The sequence below is a fragment of the Micromys minutus genome (assembly GCF_963924665.1).
Source record: "Micromys minutus genome assembly, chromosome: 1".
NCBI classification, from domain to species: domain Eukaryota; kingdom Metazoa; phylum Chordata; class Mammalia; order Rodentia; family Muridae; genus Micromys; species Micromys minutus.
This window is the reverse complement of record NC_137969.1, coordinates 230,989,757-231,011,832: the sequence shown is the minus strand read 5'-3', so window position 1 is coordinate 231,011,832 and position 22,076 is coordinate 230,989,757. Positions and strand designations below refer to the sequence as shown.

At 48.8% G+C, this 22,076-nt stretch overlaps 1 protein-coding gene across 2 annotated transcripts in view; it reads right to left on the bottom strand.

Moving 5' to 3' along the window:
• Window positions 1-15,739, bottom strand: part of TMEM63C (transmembrane protein 63C) — a gene marked incomplete at both ends in the record, with an annotated part of 35,364 nt that extends 19,625 nt beyond the window's left edge. For both annotated transcript variants that reach the window (XM_080919420.1, XM_080919421.1), the window contains 7 exons: window positions 796-904; window positions 2,876-2,924; window positions 4,233-4,375; window positions 10,583-10,620; window positions 14,500-14,581; window positions 15,006-15,085; window positions 15,596-15,739. In XM_080919420.1, the coding sequence (XP_080775546.1) occupies window positions 796-904; window positions 2,876-2,924; window positions 4,233-4,375; window positions 10,583-10,620; window positions 14,500-14,581; window positions 15,006-15,085; window positions 15,596-15,739 (645 nt within the window). The remainder of the gene's footprint in view (window positions 1-795; window positions 905-2,875; window positions 2,925-4,232; window positions 4,376-10,582; window positions 10,621-14,499; window positions 14,582-15,005; window positions 15,086-15,595) is intronic.
• Between the last annotated feature and the right edge of the window lie 6,337 nt (window positions 15,740-22,076).

The following is a 22,076-nucleotide window of genomic DNA, read 5'->3' as shown; positions in this document are numbered from 1 at the left end:
CTAAGACTGCCTAATATCCTTCCCTGGCCTTGGAGATATGAGTGAATAAAGAGATGAAGACTTGCGTTGTGGGAAGAGGGACTCAATGGGTTAAGAACACTTGTTGCCCAAGATGAAGACATAAGCTCAACTTCCTAGTACCTGTGTAAAAAGACAGTTGTGGCCAAGGCCGCCTGCAACCTCAGTGGAATGGGAGTCAGAGACAGAAGGACCATGGTGGGGGGGCCTTGCTGGCAGCCAGCTTGGTTCCAGAATCAATGAGAGACCTCATCTCAAGGGAGTAAGGTGGAGATTGAGAAACCAGGACACCTTATGTTGTGTTTTGGACTCCATGTGGGCACACATAACACACCACACACACACACACACACACACACACACACACACACACACTTACAAACAAAGAAATAATAAAAAAGAGAGATGAAGCTCCCAAGTGCAACAGCCCTCCGCCAGGGAGTTGGACAAGGGTAAAAATTATCCCTAGTTGCTCACACTCCTAGGCTGGGAAAACTCTAGGTCACACATTCTAACACAGCTCCTAGGGCAGAGTTTCTATGGCAACAGAGGCAAAGGATGAGATGCAGGTATGAGCAGCTACTTACCCACCAGTGCAAGGGGCTTTCACGGCTTAGCAAGTGGGATACTAGGGTAGGGAAAGTAAGTCAGATAGCACCCAAGGGCAGGGCAAACAGGTGCTTGCTCAGGTTGGAGGCAGACACCCACCCCCTGCATGCAAGATGAGCCAAGATGGTACTTTTGTGAAGCTGGGGAGAGCATCCTTCACACACTCACATGGAGGGTCTTCTTTGGCACAAATCCCAAGCAGTGGTGACCCATGAAGGCCAAGTTGATGAGGAAGTACATGAAAGCAAAGAAGCTATGCAGCCACAGGAACTTGCTCCTGCAGAGAGAACGGAGCACACAACTCATGCGCTGCAGGCCTCCGGAGCTCTACCCCCATCATGCCACCAGTATTCCTACCCCTCCCTCTCACTGGGACGGTGTCTCTAGACTCACTGCACTACATCAGGACTTCCAGTGGTCCAGATGGGGGAGAGGGAGGGGCCTGAGCTCCTTTTTGCATCTTCCCACCAACCCCTCAGGATGGTTCCCTGACCACCACCCCTCACTGTATCCATAGGGAAAGGAGGGCCAGAGCAGTGGCTGACCTGCTTAAGGTCACAGGGAGAGGAGCCATGGCTGCCCATGTACATGGACAGCCATCTCTCACCCATGGATGCCCAGTAGGTTGAGTGAGCAGGTGCTGGGTCATATGCAAAAAGACAAGGGCCAGGCAATCTCACTGTCTCAGTGAGAGGAATAGTGACCATTGGGCTCTGCTTCTACCCTTGCATGCAGCTCACAGGATGCTGCCTTAAGGTATCTGAGCAGAATTAATATTTGGAAGCTTGAGAGGCAAGACTCCAGGAGAGCAAGCCAGGCCTGTTCCTTCTGTCTCAGTGCCTCATCGGCCATAGGCCTCTGCCTACCTATAGATGCCTAGCCACTCAAATTCTGCACCAGGACAACGGCAGGTCCTTTGAAGAGTATTTCAGCACTGTGCAGTGTGGACTCATGCCCACCAAAGGCCCTATGCTGCTCTATAGAATTCCAGTACTTGGGAAAGGACATGAGGCACTTCAGAATGACTGGCTCAGAGGGTACTCGTAGCTCTGGTCCTACTGGGCAGAGTTGGATGGTTGAGGAGGGAAGAGGTTTCCATAGTTACCTTCTGCTGACCAGAGAGTTCTAACAAGGTTCATCTGTTCTGAGGCTGAAGGCAAGATGGAGATGGGAGGGAGGTGGGGATGGAGCCCACTTACACCTCAGGCAACTGCCTCTGAAGTTTGATCAGGAAGTTGGCCAAGCCACTTTGTGAACCTTAGCATATACAGGCAGGGCCACATCTGCCTCAGTTCAGATCGGTGGAGCTACCAATCGGGTGGGCGTGGTCCTGGCTTGAGAATGGGTATCGCCCATGCTTAAGGACTGAATGTGGGATGAGGCTTTCCCCAGACGCAGAAGCAGCAGACGGCAATGGGGAAGCCTGAACCTACCGTCTGATTTTATTTTCCTGCTGTGGACACCAGAAGTGCAGACTGGAGGGTGGGTGAGCCACTCCACTATTTGAGGGATGACTTGAACCCAGGGTTGTCAAGGATACTGCATCTTTAATATATTCCACTCTCACCCTGCTATACAGTGTCTTACCAGAAGCAGATTCACTAAGTGTGGCTAATTTTATGTCAACTTGACACAGGTAGAGTCATCTGAAAGGAGGGAACCTCAATGGAGAAAATGTCTCCATAAGATTCAGCTGTAAGGCATTTTCTTAATTAATGATTGATGGGCCCAGCCCATCTTGTCTGGTGCCATCCCTGGGCTGATGACCCTGAGCAGGCTATGATGAGCAGCAAGCCAGTAAGCAGCACTCCTCCATGGCCTCTGCATCCTACCTCTGGATCCCTTGCCTGTTTGAGTTCCTGTCTTGACTTCCTTCAATGAGTGTAAAACGAGGGAACATGGGTCAAATAAACCCTTTCCTCTCCACCTTGATTTTTTTGTTGTGGTCTTTCATCCCAGTAATAGAAACCCTAACTAGGACACTATGCTGTTAGGACCATTTCTACAGTCCTCAGGAATGGCCAGTGTGGGTAGTTAGTTCCACTCATGACAGCTAGGGAAACTAAGGCATTATAAGTCCTGCCCCACCAGGAGAATGCAACTTCTAGCATCCCACTCAGGACCTGGATTCCATAGAAACCAGGCTTCCCTCATCAGCACGGAGCTATCATGCTGGGCACCACACAGTGGCCCTTCTTTCCCCACTAGCACCCAGCCAATAGAATGGGAGTAAAAATCAGGTACCTACTCTGTAGAGACATTGACAATGGTGGTCCGACCAAAGTGACTACTCCAGTCTGAAAGAGAGAAGAAAGGGCCACCCTTGATCCTGGCCTCTACACTGCTGACAGTTATGATGGGGATCGAATTCAAGGCTCCTGAAGAAATGCCAAGGATGTAGATACTCGCCTACATCTGCTTTTCCTTCTGGTCCCCAGATTTGTCCCCAACTTCCAGCAAAAACATTGTCCTCCCAGAGGGTGATGACTTGGGCTGTGAGACCAAGTGTCTTCGAGGAATCCCCACAGCACAGCTGGCATATAACAGACACCCAGCAAACTAGCTTTGAGGGGACCAGCTGGCTGTGTTGCCACCATCAAACTGGTAACATTAGCAATGTTGGCCACAGTCCCAACAGGAGGCCTAAATTCCAGAAAACGGGACATTGTCGCATTTAAACAAAGTAGATCCTTTTGGCCATGTGTATTAATCTGTCTGACCAGACAGACCCAGACTTCATAGACCATCTACGATTTCTGCATTACGCTGTCACTGTCACATGCTAGTGCTCGGAATGATAATCTATCAAGCCAGGAACACTCCAGAGGAACACTCCCTCTGGAGCTGCAATCCGGCATACTCAAAATGTTACCAGGGAGTCATTCATGTCTACCTCTGGCTGAGGATAAACAGGGAAAACCTGAGGAATGAGGTTAAAATTGGCTTTCATTTGGATATCGAAGGAACCACTGGACACCAGCTTCCTCACAACTCCGTCCCTCCCACAGTCCTAAGGGAGACACAGTTGCTGTTCCCTAGGCTCCCACAGAGTACCAGGTACTTGGCATACCTCTCTTCGTGTCTAAAATAGTGAAAGGAACAGATTCCAGAGGTAAAATACCTGATTAGCTTGGGGGAAAGCCTTTTTTGTGTGTGGAAAGTAGATATGAGGAAAGCTATGGGACCAGGCAGGGTCTAACTTAGGAGCCAAGCCCTCATTCACAATGCCGCTCTGTTACCATGAGTTCGGGCAGAAGTCCTACCAGAAAAACTCTACATGCACAGGCCTGTGTCCACCAGGGTATACGTGGAGAGAAGTAGGGGTCAGAAGCTTCTCCAGTGAGGGGCTCAACCTCCAAAGACACGGGGCATTTATAGACAGTGGGCTAAACTGTGAGCTGTGCTCTCCCAGGCCTTGGATCAAACAAGGCTCCAGTATGTACGTGGGAGAACTGAAGCATGTGTGCTTTGCCTAAGGATACGTGACAACCGCCTTCCCGAGAGAGGGCTAATAGCCGGATTTCTAGACCTGCGGGGCCCAAGCCTCATCCAGCCGACTAAACTACAAGTGGCTCAGGGCCAACAGCCTGCTGAGCGCCGCCTACCCAGAACAGTTCCAAAGTAGTTAACGGGCAGAATGATGCCCAGGGAGGGGAGGCAGAGGATGAGCACAAAGATGATGAGGTGATACTGGAACATGATGTAAATTCGCGCATCGTCCCCGCACTTGTTGATCAGGTCCCGGTCCCTGCGAGAGACAGACAAGAACATTTCTCACCAGGGAGACCACTACCAGTGGGGGGTGGGGCAGGCAGATGAAGCAGTGGGAAGAGGACCATCTTATTCCCACGTTTTAATCTTCTCAATGCCTCAAGAGTGCCCAGAGAGCATGTCAGAGAATACGGCGCATCAGAGAGAAGCTACAGTCCAGGCACAGGAGGGAACCCAGAGCCCTGTGAACTCAAAAGTCAGCCCTCTAATCCTTCTGCAAACATTTCGGGCTTGTGCTGCTGGCCATGGGACTCAGCATTACCGACAACTCAGATGTAGCCCTTTAAAAAAGTTTTGTATTTCCCAGTTCCTTAACCTCAAAGGCAATACTTGAAAACCACACGGCCGGGAGAAAGTAGACAGTGACCAAATGTAGGTGATGGCAAGGGTGTTGGGCTCCTTCCTCTATGGAAACTAAGTGTGTACACTGGCCAGACACACCAGAAAGCAGCCGGCCTTAGCTACTGAAAGACAATGCACCCACACTCCAGGATCTAGAAATTTCACTCCTAGGTGACATCCAGCAAAGATATGACACACTTATCAAGAGATATGGGTAAGAATCTATAGATTCATGATTTATAACTGCCCTGTCTGGATGTGATGTCAGTGTACTGTAGAGGATGTTTTCTTGTCATCTCAGCAATTAGGAGGTAGAGGCAAAAGGGTGTGGGGTTCAAGGTTATCCTAAACTACATAGTGAGTTCAAGGCCAGCCTGGGCTACAAGAGACCTTGTCTCAAAAACAAACAGCAAGGAAGTTAAGAGCACTGGCTGCTCTTCAAGGGAGCCAGGGTTCAATTCCTAGCATCCACATGGCAGCTCATAATTGTCTGTAACTTCTGTTCCAGGGTATCCAGTGCCCTCATACAGATGCACGTGGAGGCAAAATACCACATAAATATAAATAAATTATTTTTAAAGTAGAAGGATAAAAGCAACAAATACATTAGAAATATAAAGGGAAAAAAAGTCCTGTAATTTTATCAAACGTAAGATGATTTATAAAGATTTATTATTGTGTATATGAGTGCATGCCTACATGAGTTTGTGTGTGTGCAGGTGTCCTTGGAACGAAGAGGGGAGTGGGTCCCCTAAAACTAGAGTTTGATGGGGGGGCCGCTGGGAACTGAACCCAGGTCCTCTACAAAAACACCGGGTGCTATGATTTTAATTTAGCATTTTGGATAATTTCCCTTTGTTTCTTGTGCAAGTTTTTCTTAGTGATGGTTAAGGTTTGAAGATGGTTTGTCCCCTCAAAGGTTGCTATGGAGTTTGGTGCCCACCATGAGTATAAGGAGTAGAAATCTGATAAAACGGTGACAGGTAGGACCTTTAGAGCAGGTGAGGGGGTTGGGGTGTAAAACCCATAGTAAAGCTTTACACACCCATGTGGGTAGCTTCAGGCACAAACCCACACACATGCGAACATGCTCACAACCACGTGATCTCCTCATTCATGGATTTTCCACACCTACCTTCTAGGTAGGCTCATTGGTTCCTTTCTATTTCAATTCTACTCTGAAGAACATTCTAGAATATCTAGTATAGGATTTCAGACATTATGACAGAAAAGCAACCCTTTGAGGTCTCCAGCCTCAATTTAGAGACTTCTTCAGAGCTTCTGCCTTTCTATCTGTGAGACCTTGCTCTATACTTGAGAATTAGACCAAGAATGGGGTCTTTGAGAGCTGATGAGAAGCCATGGGAGAATAGGGACCTGCCTTGCTGTAGGCTTGGAATGCCAGACCTGATCTTATGAGCGAAAAGCCTATCTGAACTGTGGTTACAGCAGTGGAGGAGGAGGGCAAGTATCGAGAGACCTTCCCCCAACCCCACAAAGGCAGAAAGAGTGGAGGGCTGGACAGGACAGGGCCAGTGCGGTTTTCCTTCCTGGGTCAGCCATTCTGCCTCCAGCTCAGGGTCTTCTTTCCACAATCCTTTGTATAACTCTCCAGTACGAGCTTCCATGCCTTTCTCCCATGCATCTAATTCTGTCTGCTTTAATATCGTCCCTCCTTCCCATTGGCCTTGAAGGCTTGCTGTTTCTACCATTCTCTCTTCTGACATTCTCCTCTCTCTACACCCACCCACACCTCGCCCCTTACACTCCCATCAGTCTCGAGAGTGTGTACTGTAAAATAAACCAAGCGACTCCCTCAACACCTCCATCTTGTCCCTCCCCCTCCAACTCCCGTGTCTATAACATCCCTCCTCCCACATCCCTCCTCCCACACGCCTCTCAGAAAGTAAGCTCTGTTCTCCATTTCCACACCTCAAACATCTGCTCAGCTACAAATGCCTCAAGACAGACCCAGATCACTAAGTTCAACACCCTCCCCTGATGATTGTTAGCCACACTTGCATGTGATCTCAGACCCTACAAGAGTCCCCTTCCTCTTCCTCTCTCAGTGAGGCCTCACAGGGCCTTTGCTGATCCTGTCCCTTAGGTGACCCATGTGTTTCCGTCACTTCCCCCATCTGTCAAGGTTAAACAGCTCTCCTAAGCTTCACTGTTGTTTCAACAGCTGGCTGGTCACCTCACACGCTTGCCTGGACCGTGTGTCCTCATTTTCCCTCTCTGATCCTCTGCTTTTACTATTCTCCACACAAACAAGATCTCCAAATCTTCCTTTAAAAGCAGGCCACGGGGGCTGGAGAGATGGCTGTTAGGTTAAGAGCACTGACTGCTTTTCCAAGAGGACCTGGGGTTGATTCCCAGCACCCACATGGCAGCTCAAAAGCCACACTTCCTGAACCCCATGGTGGGAGTCCCTTCTCTTTTCCCCAAATTCCCCTTTGCCTGGCAGGCTGCAAGCATCCATGATAAAGGAGACAGAGAAGCCTTGGGGTGGGGTGAAGATCAAAATGAACATGAAGACGCACAGATCTTGCACACTGATCTCTTCACTGACCTGCAGGCTCAGGCACTCTGTACGAAGAATGACACACAGAGATGTGCAGCCGAACCGTGGCCCGAGTCGTCTGCTCTCACTGATGCCACAGAGACGCCTGAAGTCTTACTGTTTCACCAATGTTCCATCTTCCCATCACTTTCTCTTTAACTATAAGTACCCAGTGATATTTTCTGATGCTCACTTTTAATGGTCAATTTGATACAATCTAGGCTCCCCCTGGGAAGGGAGTCCCAATGATGGACTGTCTGATTGAGTCTAGACGTGAGCATATCTGAAGGAGATTGTCTTGATCACATTGATCAGGGGGAGAGACGTGTCCACTTTGGGTGGCACCATTCCCTGGGCGGGGGATCCTGGACTGTATAAGACTGGATAAAACAAGCTTAGCATTAGCAGGCAGGACCAATTCACAGCTGTGACATGACTAACTGCTTCAAGTTTCTGCTGCCTTGACTTCCCAGCTGTCACCTGGAATTGGGAGCCAAATTAACCCTTTCTCCCCCAAGTTGCTTTTGTCAGGGTATTTCAAGTTTGTTAGGAACCAAACTGATGATTACATGCCAACAATAGATAAAATCCAGAAAGTCAGCTTCAAAGTCCCTCTGGGGGTTCCTTTCTCCATATCTGAGGATGTGGTCAATTGGGTGAACATATTCATCCCAACTCTCTTTCTCTCATTCCCATGAAAGGAATGAAAAATGTCCCACGATGCTCCTGCCTGTGAATTTGCCAAACCTATAGACATTATATATATAGTGTGTGTGCACTGCCTGCCAGGGGAACAGATGTTCAGACATGAGCTACGGTTTGGATGCAGCTTGTCCTCCTGAGGGCTCCTGTGGTGGATGCCCAGTCTCCACTATGTTAAGACGTGGTAGAGCTGTTAAAAGGAATCTGGGGAGTATTGCTTCCAGAAGGTAACTCACATAGGAACTCATAAATTATTTCTTGCAAGAATCAGTTATAAACGCTTGTCTCTGGGGCTGGAGGAGCTTGGTGGCAGAATAAATGTTGCTTAGGGCTCTGGGCTGACTCCCAGAACTATTAAAAAAAAAGAGGGCAAACCTGCACTAGACTCCTGCCTTGCGGACTGGCTTCTTGCCTTAAGACAAGGCCTTGCTTATGTGTATGACACCATCCATACAGGGGCCACACCAGAGCTGAGCTGATGCCAGCACCATGCCTTTGAACCATCAGAATTTCTAACTTAATAGACCTCTTCTTTTCTTTAAAGTTACCTGACCTTGAGTATTTCATTATAGTAACAAGAGACATATTTATAAAAATAATTGATTAAAATACAAATGCAATGTAGGCCCAATTCAGGTGCAAACCTGTAATCCTAACATTAGGGAGACTGAAGCAGGAAGATCACAAGCTGAAGGCCAGCCTGGGCTACATAGGAAGGCTTTGTCTTTAAAAAATTGTGTGCATGTGTGTGTGTGTGTGTGTGTGTGTGTGTGTGTGTAGTGAGGTTGTTTCTGTGAAAGCATGACAGTGAACTTTAATCTTTCTTGTAATGAAAATGTGGTATTCTGGCTTGTGCATGTTTAATAAATGAACAAAACTAGAGGAATAAATGAATAAACTAAAAGGCTGCTCTTTGGCCACATGCTGCTCACCATAGAGAAGCTCACACACACACACACACACACACACACACACACACACACACACACACCATGAAACAGCTGCTTTACTTCCTGGGGCCTGTGGTGAGGGAGGGAGGAGCAGTGGAGGCCAAGGCCATGCTGAGACACCCCCCCCCCATGGAAGTCACAGTTCTAGGCACAGTTCAGGATTCCCATGGCCCAGCAAGAGTTTCCTGGGCCCTCTGGGGTCCTGGATGGGAAGGGGCGGTGCCTCAGGAGCGGTGCCTCAGGGTGGATATCACAGAGGCCCAACTAGGATGGGTATGGAGACACATGGAGTGCAGCAGGCTTTGCAGAAGGAAGCAGAGTACCACGGCCACCCGGGCGGCTAGCACAGGTTCCTGGGATGGCTCCTCTTGGTTGTTAACCTGACTGCACTTGGAACTAACTAAAGCCCAAGTGGCTGAGCACACCTGTGAGGGACTGTGTTGTTGTTGTTTGTGTGAAAATCCACCTTTAATCTAAGCCATAGCTTCTGCTGGCAGCCTATATAAAAGACATGGAAGAAGGAAGCTCTCTCCCCCCTCCGTGTGTGTGTGTGTGTGTGTGTGTGTGTGTGTGTGTGTGTTTGCGTGCATGCACACACCAGCCCATTCCTTCATTGGTATTAGGGCCCACTTCTTCAGGATTCCAGCATGTACTGAAATCGAACTGAGAGATCTAGCTTCGTGGTCCGAACTACTGGATTCTTAGACCTTCCATTCATAGGCAGCCATTTTTGGGTTACCTGGACCATGACTGGCAGCCATTCCAACAAAGCCTCTTTATATATAGAAATTTACTCTGAGTTCTGTTACTTTAAAGAGTCCTGGTTAATGCCATCTCTAAGGAGTGGCGAGGCTGCACCATGTATAGGAGATGTCGCCTGGCAAGAAAAAATACTGGAGGAGCATCAGGTGATGGACGATGTTCAGAGAGCCTGGAATTAATTATGACTCAACACGGGCAAGGCTGAGCACACCCATGCATGTGTGTAAGTATGAATGAGTGTGCATTCCTGTGCATATATATATATATATATATATATATATATATATATATATATATATGAATGGGTCTTCATGAATGTACATGCTTTTGTTCATAATCATACATGCCTGTATGTACAAGTATGCATATGTGTGTCTGCATGTCTGTGCACTATGGGTGGTATAGCTAAGGCTCACTCTAATAAATGTCTGGTACTGGACAAATGAAAGAGAACAAGTGTCTTGTGGTCTAGCTCTACAAAATCCAGAAGGTGAGGTGGGCAAGGCTGTGCCTTTGCCATCCAGGCCCAGGGAGGAGACCTCTGCCCTTCTGCTCCAGATATTTGATCCTGCTGGACAAATATGGTGTATAATGAACACTGACATCAAGCAGGTGTGCAAAGGCTAGCTTCTCCTGGAGCTGAATCTACAGGTTTTTGTAGTCATAAAAACATGGGGTTTTACATGGGGTCTTCTCCGAGGAGGAAGATGGATGTCAGGGGCAGAGTGCTGTGCTCAGTTCCCATATACCAGCTCCAACCTTTCCCAGGCTGCCATCCCGGAGGGTCTGCTGATCTCTGCAGACCTTTCCTATCTCACCTCCAACCCTGGACAACACCATCAGAATCTCAGAGAGTGGCACTTACCTCATGGTTAGGCTGTTGAAGAACCAGGAAGAGAAGCCCTGGGGGAAGAGGAGACAAACTAAGAAAAGCCAGCCTGGGTTACTTTGCCTAACTAGGGGGACCCAGAGAGCAAAGAATTATGTCAGGGGTGGGGGAATCTCCTTCCAAGAAAGAACTTTCTGGAATGGGGTAAACACTGAGGAAGATATCTCCCTGGAAGTGAGTGGACATCCTTGCTGTTCTGATCCAGGATATGGGGCCTGGAAGGAGGGGCTGGAGGGACTCCTGGATGGATGGATGGATGCTGCTCCTTCCTGATGCTTGTTGCTGCCTCCTGAGAAATCCCCATCCCCCTACACATGCAGTCTAGTGCTGTTCATGAAATATGAGTTGACTTTCAATGATCAGCTGGCCAATGGGAAAATGACCCCAAAGGAGCTGATTAAAATTCTCTTAAGAGGATGGCGATGACGTTGGCAAAGAGCTCTGTAGTGTCTTAATGCCATCTCTGGTGCCACATGCAGAAGCCTGAGGACAAAGCCAGCTCAGATGAGTGGACCCCAGAGGGACCCTGCTGGCAGTACTGGACTTCCAGTATCTAGCTGTACCTAAATGACCCTTTTGTTGTAAAACCAGTTTGAACAAGTTTGCATCTCAGTGTCTTGTCCCATTGAAGATGCCTTTCTCTTGAATCTTGCTGTCTGGAGTTTCTGGGTATCAAGGAAAAGGCAGTCTCAGCCATGGGAAGGTTGTAGGGAAACCCAAAAGGAAAGTCATCTTGGGGAGGCTATCTGTGATGGTGGGTTGGGACCTGTGGCTCTCAGTTCTCGGAGGTGATAGTCAATTAAATGTCTTCAGGGTCCCAGAAGGTTAACAAAAGCTTGAACAAGGTTGCATCTCTGGACTGGCCCTGTTTTGGTTGTGTATATCTTTTCTCTGAACCAAGCAGACCTATTAACAGGCAGCCCTCTAGATCCAAGGGAGTGGAGAAGTTTTTCCTTAAATGGGAGCAGCAAGGGCAGGCAAAAAGAAAGTCAATTGTTCCCTTGGTACAAGGCCCACCTTCTAAGTTTGAGTATAAAGTGACATCCCTTCCCACTTAAAGACTCCTGTGTTGAAGGTTTGGTCCCAGCTGGTGGCACTACAAAGATGTGAGTGTGCCAACATCATTCAAGGCTCAGCCCATTGATAGTCATAGGCGAATGGGCTGTTGTGAGGTGAGGAGAAAGTAGGTCAGTGGGGCATACTTTTGAAGAGTGTATCTTGTCCTCACCTCTTCGTCTCCTGTTCCTCAGCAGAGCAGTCAGCTGAGCACACATTGAGCCCTCTGACTCTGACTGAGCCTAAACACATCTCTTCCCCCACCCCCGCCGTACACACACCACAGATTGTCAAGTTGTGACTAACACAATGTCCTTGAAGCCAACACTCTGCAGAAAAGTCAGTAACTGAAATGCAGTAAGTGAGCGAGACTCTCTCTCTCTCTTCCTAGCCCACCCTACAGGGAAGGGCTACCAGCTGCCAGGAACCCACTCAGCTAACGAGTCTGAGTGACAGCTCAGCAGAGTGGATGTGTCTCTGTCCCTATCCTCCACGTCCTAGTCCTATGACACAGGACTAATAAATGCCTGGCTCACCCCCCCCCCCAACGAGCACTCTAGGGGACCCACTTGGCTGAGAGCCTTCACAGCTGTTATGACTACCTCTCTGCTCCTGCCCTCCTCCTGCACAATGATTTGCCTTCTTGCTTTTTCTTTGTTTTTTTTCTTGATTGTTTAAGATAAAGTCTTACTATAGCCCAGGGTGGCTAAGAACTTACTGGGCGTGTCTAGACCGACGACGAGCTTCTTAGTTTTTAAGAAAGAAAAATCCTTTTAGCATTGCAAAAATACACACACAGGCACGGTGCAGTGTGTCCAGAAATAAGCCTATATGCAATGCAAGGCCATTGCCACTATCTTCCTGTGACCTTGACCCCACCCCCAGAGCCAGGATGACTCCCCTGAGGATTCATACATTAGATGGTGCACAGCCTGACAAAAGGAAAACCTGGTCTCTTGAAGGGGTGGGCACAGAAGAAATGTGCTTCCACCTACCACGAGAGACAGATAGATCTCTACTGTGCTAATTACAACATGGGCTTGACCAGGTACTGGGAGGTGGGGGTCACTAGGGAAAGCAGACACAGAGAGTTGGTTATGCGGGTGAGGGGTCATTCCAGCCAGGGTTAGGGATGTTAAAGGAACACTTTCTCCTTGAGCAGAAAACACAAGTTCTGGACCCACATGGGTTGGTCAGGATCCCAGGGTGAGGAGACTAGGAAAAGGACTGCTGGGGAAGGAGAAGGGGGAAATACATGGAAGGTTCTGAGATGGGAAAGAGGCGACAGCCACTGTCGAGACACAGATCAGATGTGGAGCAAGGGAGCAACCCTCCAGGCTGTGGAAGAAAGACTTCTGCGATGGATTGGAAAAGCATTAGGAAGACACTGAAAGCAGGCGTGGGAAAACCAGAGTCTTGGTTCACAGGCGTGGCTCTGCATGCAGATGGGAGATGGATGAGATGGGAACGAGGGAGGATCTCAAGGGATTACTTAGAGCTGCAGAAGCCACCCAGGCAAGAGACTGGTGGAGCCTGGGCAGGGCTGGCTGGGTCGAGATGGAAGAGCAACAGAACATGGAAAAGGAACGGGCTGTGTTCAGGTAAGAGCACACACAGTGGTAAGTGGGAGATGGAGCGAGGGAAGGGCTGAGATCAGGGATTAGAACTGGGTGGAGGGTGTCATGGGACGTTTAAGCATATCGAATTCCTGGGTGGTATTCATGTGGAGCTGCTTTGGAGAGGACAGGCTGGAGAGGCCTTCAGGGCTAGCAGGAAGGAAACATTTAGAGGTAGAAGCGTGGTGATGACAGCCAAGGTTGAGAGACTGGAAGCCATGATTTAGAGACAGAGAATATGGAAGCAGAGGGAGGGGGCTTGGGATAGTCAGGGGACTTCAACAGTGGAGGACTCTGCAAATCAGACAGAGGTAGAAAAAAAAAAATAGTATTCCATAGCTACCTTGTTGAAGGCAGAAAGATCCACCACGTGTGGCAAACTTTTTGACACTGTGACGTAGCACTGCCATCTACAAATCGTCTGGGCCATATTCATAGCTATCCCGTGACACATGAGACCCTCAGCCCACAGTCTGGACATGCCTCCCTTTCTAAGAGACAGGCTAGGAGAGAGACTGAAGAGAGACCACGGGACTTAGAGGCAGTGACCGAGGGTCAGTGATGGCCTTGGAGAGCTGGCAGAATTGGGGGGGGGAGGCAATGACATATTTGAAGAGTTGGGGAGGGGCAAGCGGTGAGGGAAAGGCCACTGTTTAGTCAACAGACGATGCTGATGCACACAGACAGTATGGTGGTCATGAGGAATACAGTTGCTTTGACTCCTCTCTTCCCCACCAGAGCTCTGCTCAGATGTCATGTCTGCCCAGCACCATCCCTGACCACCACCCACACTGCTGCTCTCACCTCCACTGTCAGAAGGGTCCAGCCCCCCTCTCCCATCCTGCATTCATCCTTGTCCTGTATACTATCTGCCTGCTTATCTCCCAGCCCTGAAAGAAAGTATCATGTGGCCCAACTTGGTCCATGGTGCCTATTGTCCATCTCCCCGCCCCAGGGCAGCAGTGGACACACCACAGGTACCCACAGAAACTGGTCAGATGAATGGCAAGGGAAGAAGTCCACAGGAGAGAACAGAACAAGGCTGAGAATTCCGGGATAATGAAAGGAAGGTATTCTAGGAGCTAGGGATGGCTAATATTTCCATATGTCTGGTGGGAAAACTGAATCTGGGAGGCTGAAGGAGCAGTTACTACTCTGTGCACCGTAACTACCTGCCCAGGACTGGGGTCCCTTAGGGCCCAGACCACTTCCAGCACTTACCTTGTCCCTGCGTTCCGCGTCCAAGGAAACCTCCGAGGGAGATGACTTCTCACTTTGCTCCCCATAGATCAGCGAGGTCAGGCTGACAGCCGGGAAGGGTGGCAGGGAGATAGAAAAAGAGAGACAAGGTTCTCAGGCACCTGCCCTGCCCCCTCTGGGTTCTCTAGGTGAGGGACAGTGGCTGATTTTCCCATAGCTGTGAGCTTCAGGCCTCAGCTCCGAACTGGACCCACAGCTCTGGGTATACACAGAACCCCTGCTGCCGTGTGCATAATAAACTTCAGGAGTCAAGCCATGGGTTCCAGAAAGTCTAAGACCAGACACAAACATGGCTTTGTGCCCAGTGATGGCTGCCCTTCATGTTCCTGTCCCTTCGTGGAGGTCAGGGCAGGGGCAAAAGCAAGGGACAGGATGCCACTGGCTGATGAGACTTCCTGCAGCTTCAGCAGAAGACCAGGCAGTGTCTCCCAGGGGAGTAGGGCTGTCCCCATCCTGCTCCCCTTTACCTGTCATTGTGTATCAGCAGAGCCAGGCGCCCATAGTCCCACGCAGCTTTCCGGAGGAAGGAGTAAAGCAAGACAATGCACTGCAGACCCAGAAAAGCAAATGGAGCGGGAGACTTCGCATATGCCTTCTTCTACACCAGCCCCCTTCATTCCCATGAGGGGAACAGCCTACCCCTGAAATCTACAGAGCCTCCCCCCGACATCAAATGATAAATTCTACCTGGGGAGGAGCTGTCCCTTTGAACTGGGCATGTCCTTACACAGAATAGATGGATGGTCAGCTTATTAAATGGAAGAGCTGAGGGGGTGTTTGGAGTAATTAAAATGAGAATTACCACCCCACCCCAACCCCAGCAGCAGCAGCAAAGGGACAGAGAAGAAAGACCTGAAGGCAATAAACTTTTCTCTGATGGTGTAGAGAGAACTCCAAAAATTCTGCCTGCCTTCCAAACCCAAAGCCCTCCCACCCGGGCCACCTAGGCTGCACCATTACTTTGAACAATGGGGATCCCCACTGTATCCCTTGTCAGAGCCTCACAGCAGGTCCTGGCTCAGCCCTCCCTGTCTCTCCCACGGCATCCAAGACTTACCACCCATAAGATGATGTTGAGTACAAGCACAGTGGGTATCCCCCCAAAGGGCTGCCCCTGGAGGACAGTGCTCCGGGCCTGGAAGCACTCATTCACTGTCATGTTTCGAATTTTTTGGTCCATGTTCTCTGGAGAGGCAGACATCCTGGGCACACAAAGGCTCCCAGCCAGGCCGAAGGTCTCAGTCAGACTCTGGGACTGCTCACCAAAACTCTGCAAAACACATCAAGTTGCTGGGGAGTATTGGGACATTCACCAAGGACTCCAGTCAACTAGACCGGGACATGTGCAACCCAGGGGCCAATGCTGGGTTTAGAACTATCATTCCAAGGGAGAAGTGCTGGCCTGTTCAATGGCAGCAGGCTTATACCACCAGGTTACAACCGTCTAAACTTCATGGCTGTGTAAACAGAGTAGCTCCAATTCTCTGAATGATACCTTAATTCGTACTGCTTGACCTAGGAAAAAGAAGACCCTAAAGATGCAGAATGCTCGGTGCAGAGGATGGCTCGATAACTTCCTGTCTAATGTAATTTATTAAGTGTGTTGTGTGTTATCATTGGTGTGTCTGTGTCTCTCTCTCTCTCTCTCTCTCTCTCTCTCTCTCTGTGTGTGTGTGTGTGTGTGTGTGCACACAAGCTCATGCCAGTGGACAACTCTCAAGAAAGCATTATGTCATTTGAAACAGTCTCTCTCATTGGCTTAGAGCCCATCAATTAGGCTAAATAGGCTTCCAGCACATCCCCAGGGGTTTCCTGTTTCTACCTCCACCGTAGGGATTACACCCACAGGTCATACAGCTGACACTCTTGTGTGGGTCCTCATGCTTTCTGGGCAAACATTTTACTGGCTGGGCATCTCCCTAGCTGGTAAACTCCTGTCTTATCTTGTCTTAGAACCAAGAAGACCAGTATCAGCCCAGGTCCACACTCATTCAGGACAGCTGGGCATCCTGGTAAGCTCTGGATACAAAGCCAGTTACAAGCCAACCTCACCATACCCAGAGTCTCTCTGCTCTCATTCAAGAGAAGGCTTGATTGATTGATTGATTGATTGATTGATTGATTTAAACTCTTTGTGATCGATTGCTTTGTGTCTTACTCGTGTTGGTTGTACCTCAATGACTGTGGAGAACAGAGTCCTCCTTCATTATGGTCTAGTGGGGAGAAACATACAAGGGGAGGATCAGTAAATACCATGGGTACAGGCAACCCTATTGCTTGTGTTGGAAAGCACTTTCCTAAACAGAGACAAAAGTCTCCCAATGTGTTGAGGAACAGACTCTGTGGCTCCACAAGGAATGGAGAGGAGAGGTCCTGGAGGCATGAGGTCACCTAAGTTTTAAAGAATCCCTTTCATTGGGGATACGGAGATAAAGTAGGGACAAATCAGCCTTCAGGTCCTGATAGTGGGAATCTGGGCAGGACTGAAGGGCAGTGAGGAGCAGACGGACACTGGAACACGGAGCCAGTCAGATTCTCTAGCCAACTGTATGAGGAGAGAAGCCAGGATGATTCTAAGGCTTTAGCTCAAGAAAATGGAAACATAAAATGGAGTTTCTGTCGTTGTCTGGAAAGATGGGGAAGAAGGCTGACAGCAACAGCTAGGCTGGACAACCTAAGACAGTGGGAGTGGATCCAGAGGCAGCCTGGAGACATCAGCATAAGCAGCTCTCAGAGGCGAAGGACCACATCACTGAAGAAGACAAAATGGAGGTGAGGGCAGAAGCCAGTTCTGGGGAACAGTGGATGACTGTCCCGAGGAGAGGGACCACAACCCAAGACAGGGCTTCAACGGGACCAAGGAAGAGCCTGGGAGCTGCAAGGACAAATGAAAAGGACCACTGTCTCCACAGGCCACCACTGGGGAGAAACGGCTACTCCGAGGGGCGGCTCTAGGAATTCTGGGAGGTGAGGAAGCTGAGGAATTGGGGTGCCATTGCACTTGGTAGGTTCTGTGACACCGGAGCTCAGCTCTGACAGTTATCCAAGCCCAGGGATCTTGAGGAAGGCATCAGAGGTCTCCATGCCTTGGTTTCCTCGTCTGTCACAGGATGGTGACAGCAGCTGCCATGCAGCGCCTTTGGGAATCTAGAGCATTGGGATTTGTAGACTCAACAGAGCAATGACCGGAAACATCATTGTAAAGCAGCATGTAAAGCCTGTAACGGGAGATGTGGATGTGAAGTCCCTGGGGGTCCAGGGCTGTCATCTCAGGAGCTGGGAAGGATGGGAGGTGGGGATGAAAGAGAGAAGAGAGAAGATGAGGTAACTAGCAAAGGTAGCTTTGACCGTAGGTCCGAGCTGCCCTGAACCTCGGTGGGAGAAGCTCCACTTTGCAGTGGGCAGCAGGCAGTGCTGTCGCTACGCGGTTGCTGACCAATGAGCCCTAAATGAGACATTTATTTCCACTAGCCTGCCCTCAAGGTTCACAAAAATATTGTAGAAGATGGGAAAAAAAATAGAACCAGAGGATAGGAAGGGGGACTGTAAAATGTGGTCCTCTGGGTGTCAGATGGCCAGTGTACCCATCAACATACAACAGCTATGGTTATGCCATAATTCCTGCACAAAATTGAGACAATTAACCTTCCGGCACGGCAGGGCTCACCTCTAGCTAAGGAGCTATTGACAATTGGTGGCTCCCAGAAGAGGGGAAGACATCTTTTCTCATGGATGTGTCACTGGTAGGCTTCCCATGCTGTGGTGAGCAGCCCCACATCTGTGCATATGCAGGAAGCAGTGATAGGGCTCAGATTTTTAAAAAGAGGATATGAAGGCAAAGAAGGGCGGTTTTAAGGGTCCCAGAACGAGCTGAAGGGGATTTGGGGTGAACGGGATCAAGATACAGTGTATAGATATGCAAAGTTGTCCAAGAATAAGTAAAAATATTATTTTAAATAGCAGGGCACAATGAGATTCACCTTGAGAAAATAAAGGATTAAAAAAAAACCAAAACCCTCACATCTCTACCCTCTGAGTTAGTGTCTATAAAAGCCCAGTGTCCTCTGTACCTTCTGTTTCTTTTCATTCTAATGAGGTGTCCTGGGTTCAACTGTCTACTCAAGCTCAGCTGCTAATCCATCGCAGTTGACACTGAACACGAAGGACGTCCATCACAAGCCTGAACAGCAGCGTGACAGCATAGCATCCCCAGGGTAAGAGGGGCAGCCATGTGAACCATCCGCTCCCACAGGAACCAACAGTTCTGACAGTGGCCACTTGGGGGAGCCCATGTCAAAGCAGATGGTATTGGAAGTTGACACCCACCCACCCACCACACACACACACACACACACACACACACACACACACACACCCTAGGAGACATTTCCCACCTGAGGCAGCTCTCCAGGACCTCCAGAAGGTCCACGTCAGATCGGAGGCATCCACTCAGGTGGAGAGATCACCTTGGGGCCTTCTGCTCAACCCCTTTATCTGGGATGTCCTGCACTATTCTATTGCCTTTCCTTCTCTTGGTGACTTTTATTTACTCATTTTTAAAGATTTTTTTTAAATTACAGGGTGCATATTGTGCATGGGAATGCAAGTGCCGTAGGCCAGGAGGAAGTATCAGATCCCACGAATCGGGAGTCACAGTCAGTGTAACCACTGAGACATCTCTCTAGAGCCTTGCTGGTTTCTTTTAAAGGGAAAACATTTTTGACTTGTGATAAGGTGACCCCTAAGCCAAGATATGAAGGCAGCGTAAGAGTTAGCACTATTCACTGAGGAAGGGTGGGCAGAGGAAACCATATTGACAAAGACCTGTGGGGGAGACTGAATGTAGTATTTTCAAGAAGTTAAAATAAACTCTGTCTAGAGAGTATGATGGGTCACTGGTTTGCCCATCAACCCATCCAACAAAATAGATCTGGGGCTGGAGAGATGATTTAGGGGTTAAGAGCACTTGCTGTTCTCCCAGAGGACCTGCACAGAAGCCCACAGCCATCTGTCATTCCAGTTCCAGAGGTTTGGATGGCCTCTTCTGACATCCAAAAGCACCCGGCACACACGTGGTGCATAGATATACATGCAGGCAAAACACTCATACACAGAAAATTAAAATCACATACCAGATGAATCTACATCGTCAAACATCTACTCTTGCCAAGCCCCGTGCAGACCCTGGAGGTTCAAACATGGCATCCTCCTCAGGGAATGTATAGCCTTTGGGATTTGGAGAGAAGACTGCTGTTGGCCTAGTGATTGGAAGACTCTCTGCTATGAGATCCCAACATAAGCTCAGAGGGTAGGGGGGGTTCCACTCAGCAATCTGGTCAGTTCAGGATTTCAACTCCATCTGGCTCTGGCCTGCAGGGCAGGTGTGGGAGGGGAGGAGAGAATAGTTCACCTCTCCCACCTTGCCACCCATACTCTCAGCAGCAGGCAGAGGCAGAGAGGAGGCTGTTGCCATGGAAACCTAAAGTAGCACCCAGCCTTTTTCCATATACTGCTCCATCCCAGACCTTCATCTTACTTCATTTCATTTATAACCCAAAAGGCAAAACCCCATCCAGATGTGGCTCTAAGCTAGCTCTAGAGTGTATGGGAAAGATTCAAAAAATGAAGGTTTTTTTTTTTTTTTTTTTTTTTTTTGGATATCCAAGCCTGATTCCTGTTAAAAATGAAGCTTGAGGGGCTGGGAAGATGGCTCAGCAGTTAAGTGCAATAGCTGCTTTTCCAGAGGTCCTGAGTTCAATTCCCAGCAACCACATGATGGCTCACAACCATCCAATACCCTCTTCTTGGGTGCATGAAGATGGCATAGTCATATACATGTATATGATTAATATGTATATGACTATGCATATATATGACTATGTATATACATATATAAATAAATCTTTTTAAAGGAAGTTATTTATTTATTTATTTTATGTATATTAGTGCACTATCGCTGTCTTCAGACACACCAGAAGAGGACATCAGATCCCATTACCGATGGGTATGAGCCATGTGTTTCTGGGAATTGAACTCAGGACCTTTGAAAGAGCAGACAGTGCTCTTAACAGCTGAACCACTTCTCCAGATTCCCATGAATAGATCTTTAAAAGACTTTTAAAGACTGTACTATGTATGTATCTAGCCAAGACTTTAAAAAAATGGAATTTGAGCCAGCCATGGTAACTTGCACCTTTAATCCCAACATTTGGGAGACAGAGGCGGGTGGATCTCTTTGAGTTTGAGGCCTGCCTGTATCTACAGAGTGAGTTTCAGAACAGCCAAGGTTACATAGAGAAACCCTGTCTTAAAGGTGAAAGAAAGGAAGGAGAAGAGAAGAGGAGGAGAAGAGGGAGAAAGAGAGAGAGTAGTAGAAACTGCCTGAGGACACTAGAGATACATGTGACTAGGACACACGGAGCATCCTAGAGTAGCAGGTATTGAGGACATGACTCTTTGGACACTAATTTCACAGCATAGGACAAAGAACTGTTCAAGGCAATGGAGAGAGTTTGGCTAGCTGAAACCAGAACATCTCATGTAATCTGGATCTGTCATAGTGACTCTCAGTGGCACCCCTTCCTCCCTGAGCCTCAGCAACTCAGGCACAGTGTGAAAAAGAGCTGGCTTTGCTTTTCATCCCTCTCTCCCTCCAGGCATCCGGGCCTGACGAGCCAGGCCGGCTCTCTGCTCTCCACTTCCAGATGATCCCAACACTGGAGGGCCAAGTCTTAGGAGTGATTTCAGAACTAAAGTGGCTTATGAAGGAGAAGGGAAGGCTGGTGGAACGGCTCAGGGGCTAAGAGCACTTGCTGCCCTTCCAGAGAACTAGAGTTCAGATCAAAGTAACCATGTTGGGCATCTCACACTGTTTGTAACTCTAGGGGATCCATCTCCCTATTCTGGCCTCCATGGGACCCCAGACTCATGTTCACATATCCATACACACAAGTACATATAATTAGAAATAAAGCATGTTTGAAAGATGGTCTAGAGAGTTCTTACTGACTGCTAATGTTTATGGAGCATTAGGTCTGTGACAATCTACCCCAGTTAAGCAATGCTTCATTTAAACCTCATCAGGAGCCCAGGGCCCCAGAACCAGCCACCCAGGAGGAGAAACAGCAAAGCCCAGTGAGCTCAGGCGAGTCAACCAAGATCATGGTCCTATTAAGAGGCAGAGCTGGCCCTCAAGCCTGAGTGTCCCATGACCGTCCACTGGGCTGACAGTATTGACAAAGATGGCGAAAAGGAGGTAAAGCGTTCCCAGCTTTCAGGATGGTGCAGTGTTAAGTATGGTGGGCATATAAGCTGAGTGTCCCAGCACCGCCCAAGGCTCAGTCACTATCAACCTCCCCACACGCCATCAATCAGCAGGAACTAGCCTATAGGACCAGCATTTAGGGTTAGATGTGAATCACCGCAGGACACACACACACACACACATACATATACACACTAGCACTACCACCACCCAGTGCACAAATTTGTACTTCCTACCTGCCCCCACCCACCACCTGGTCTTCTGGGTCTTTTCA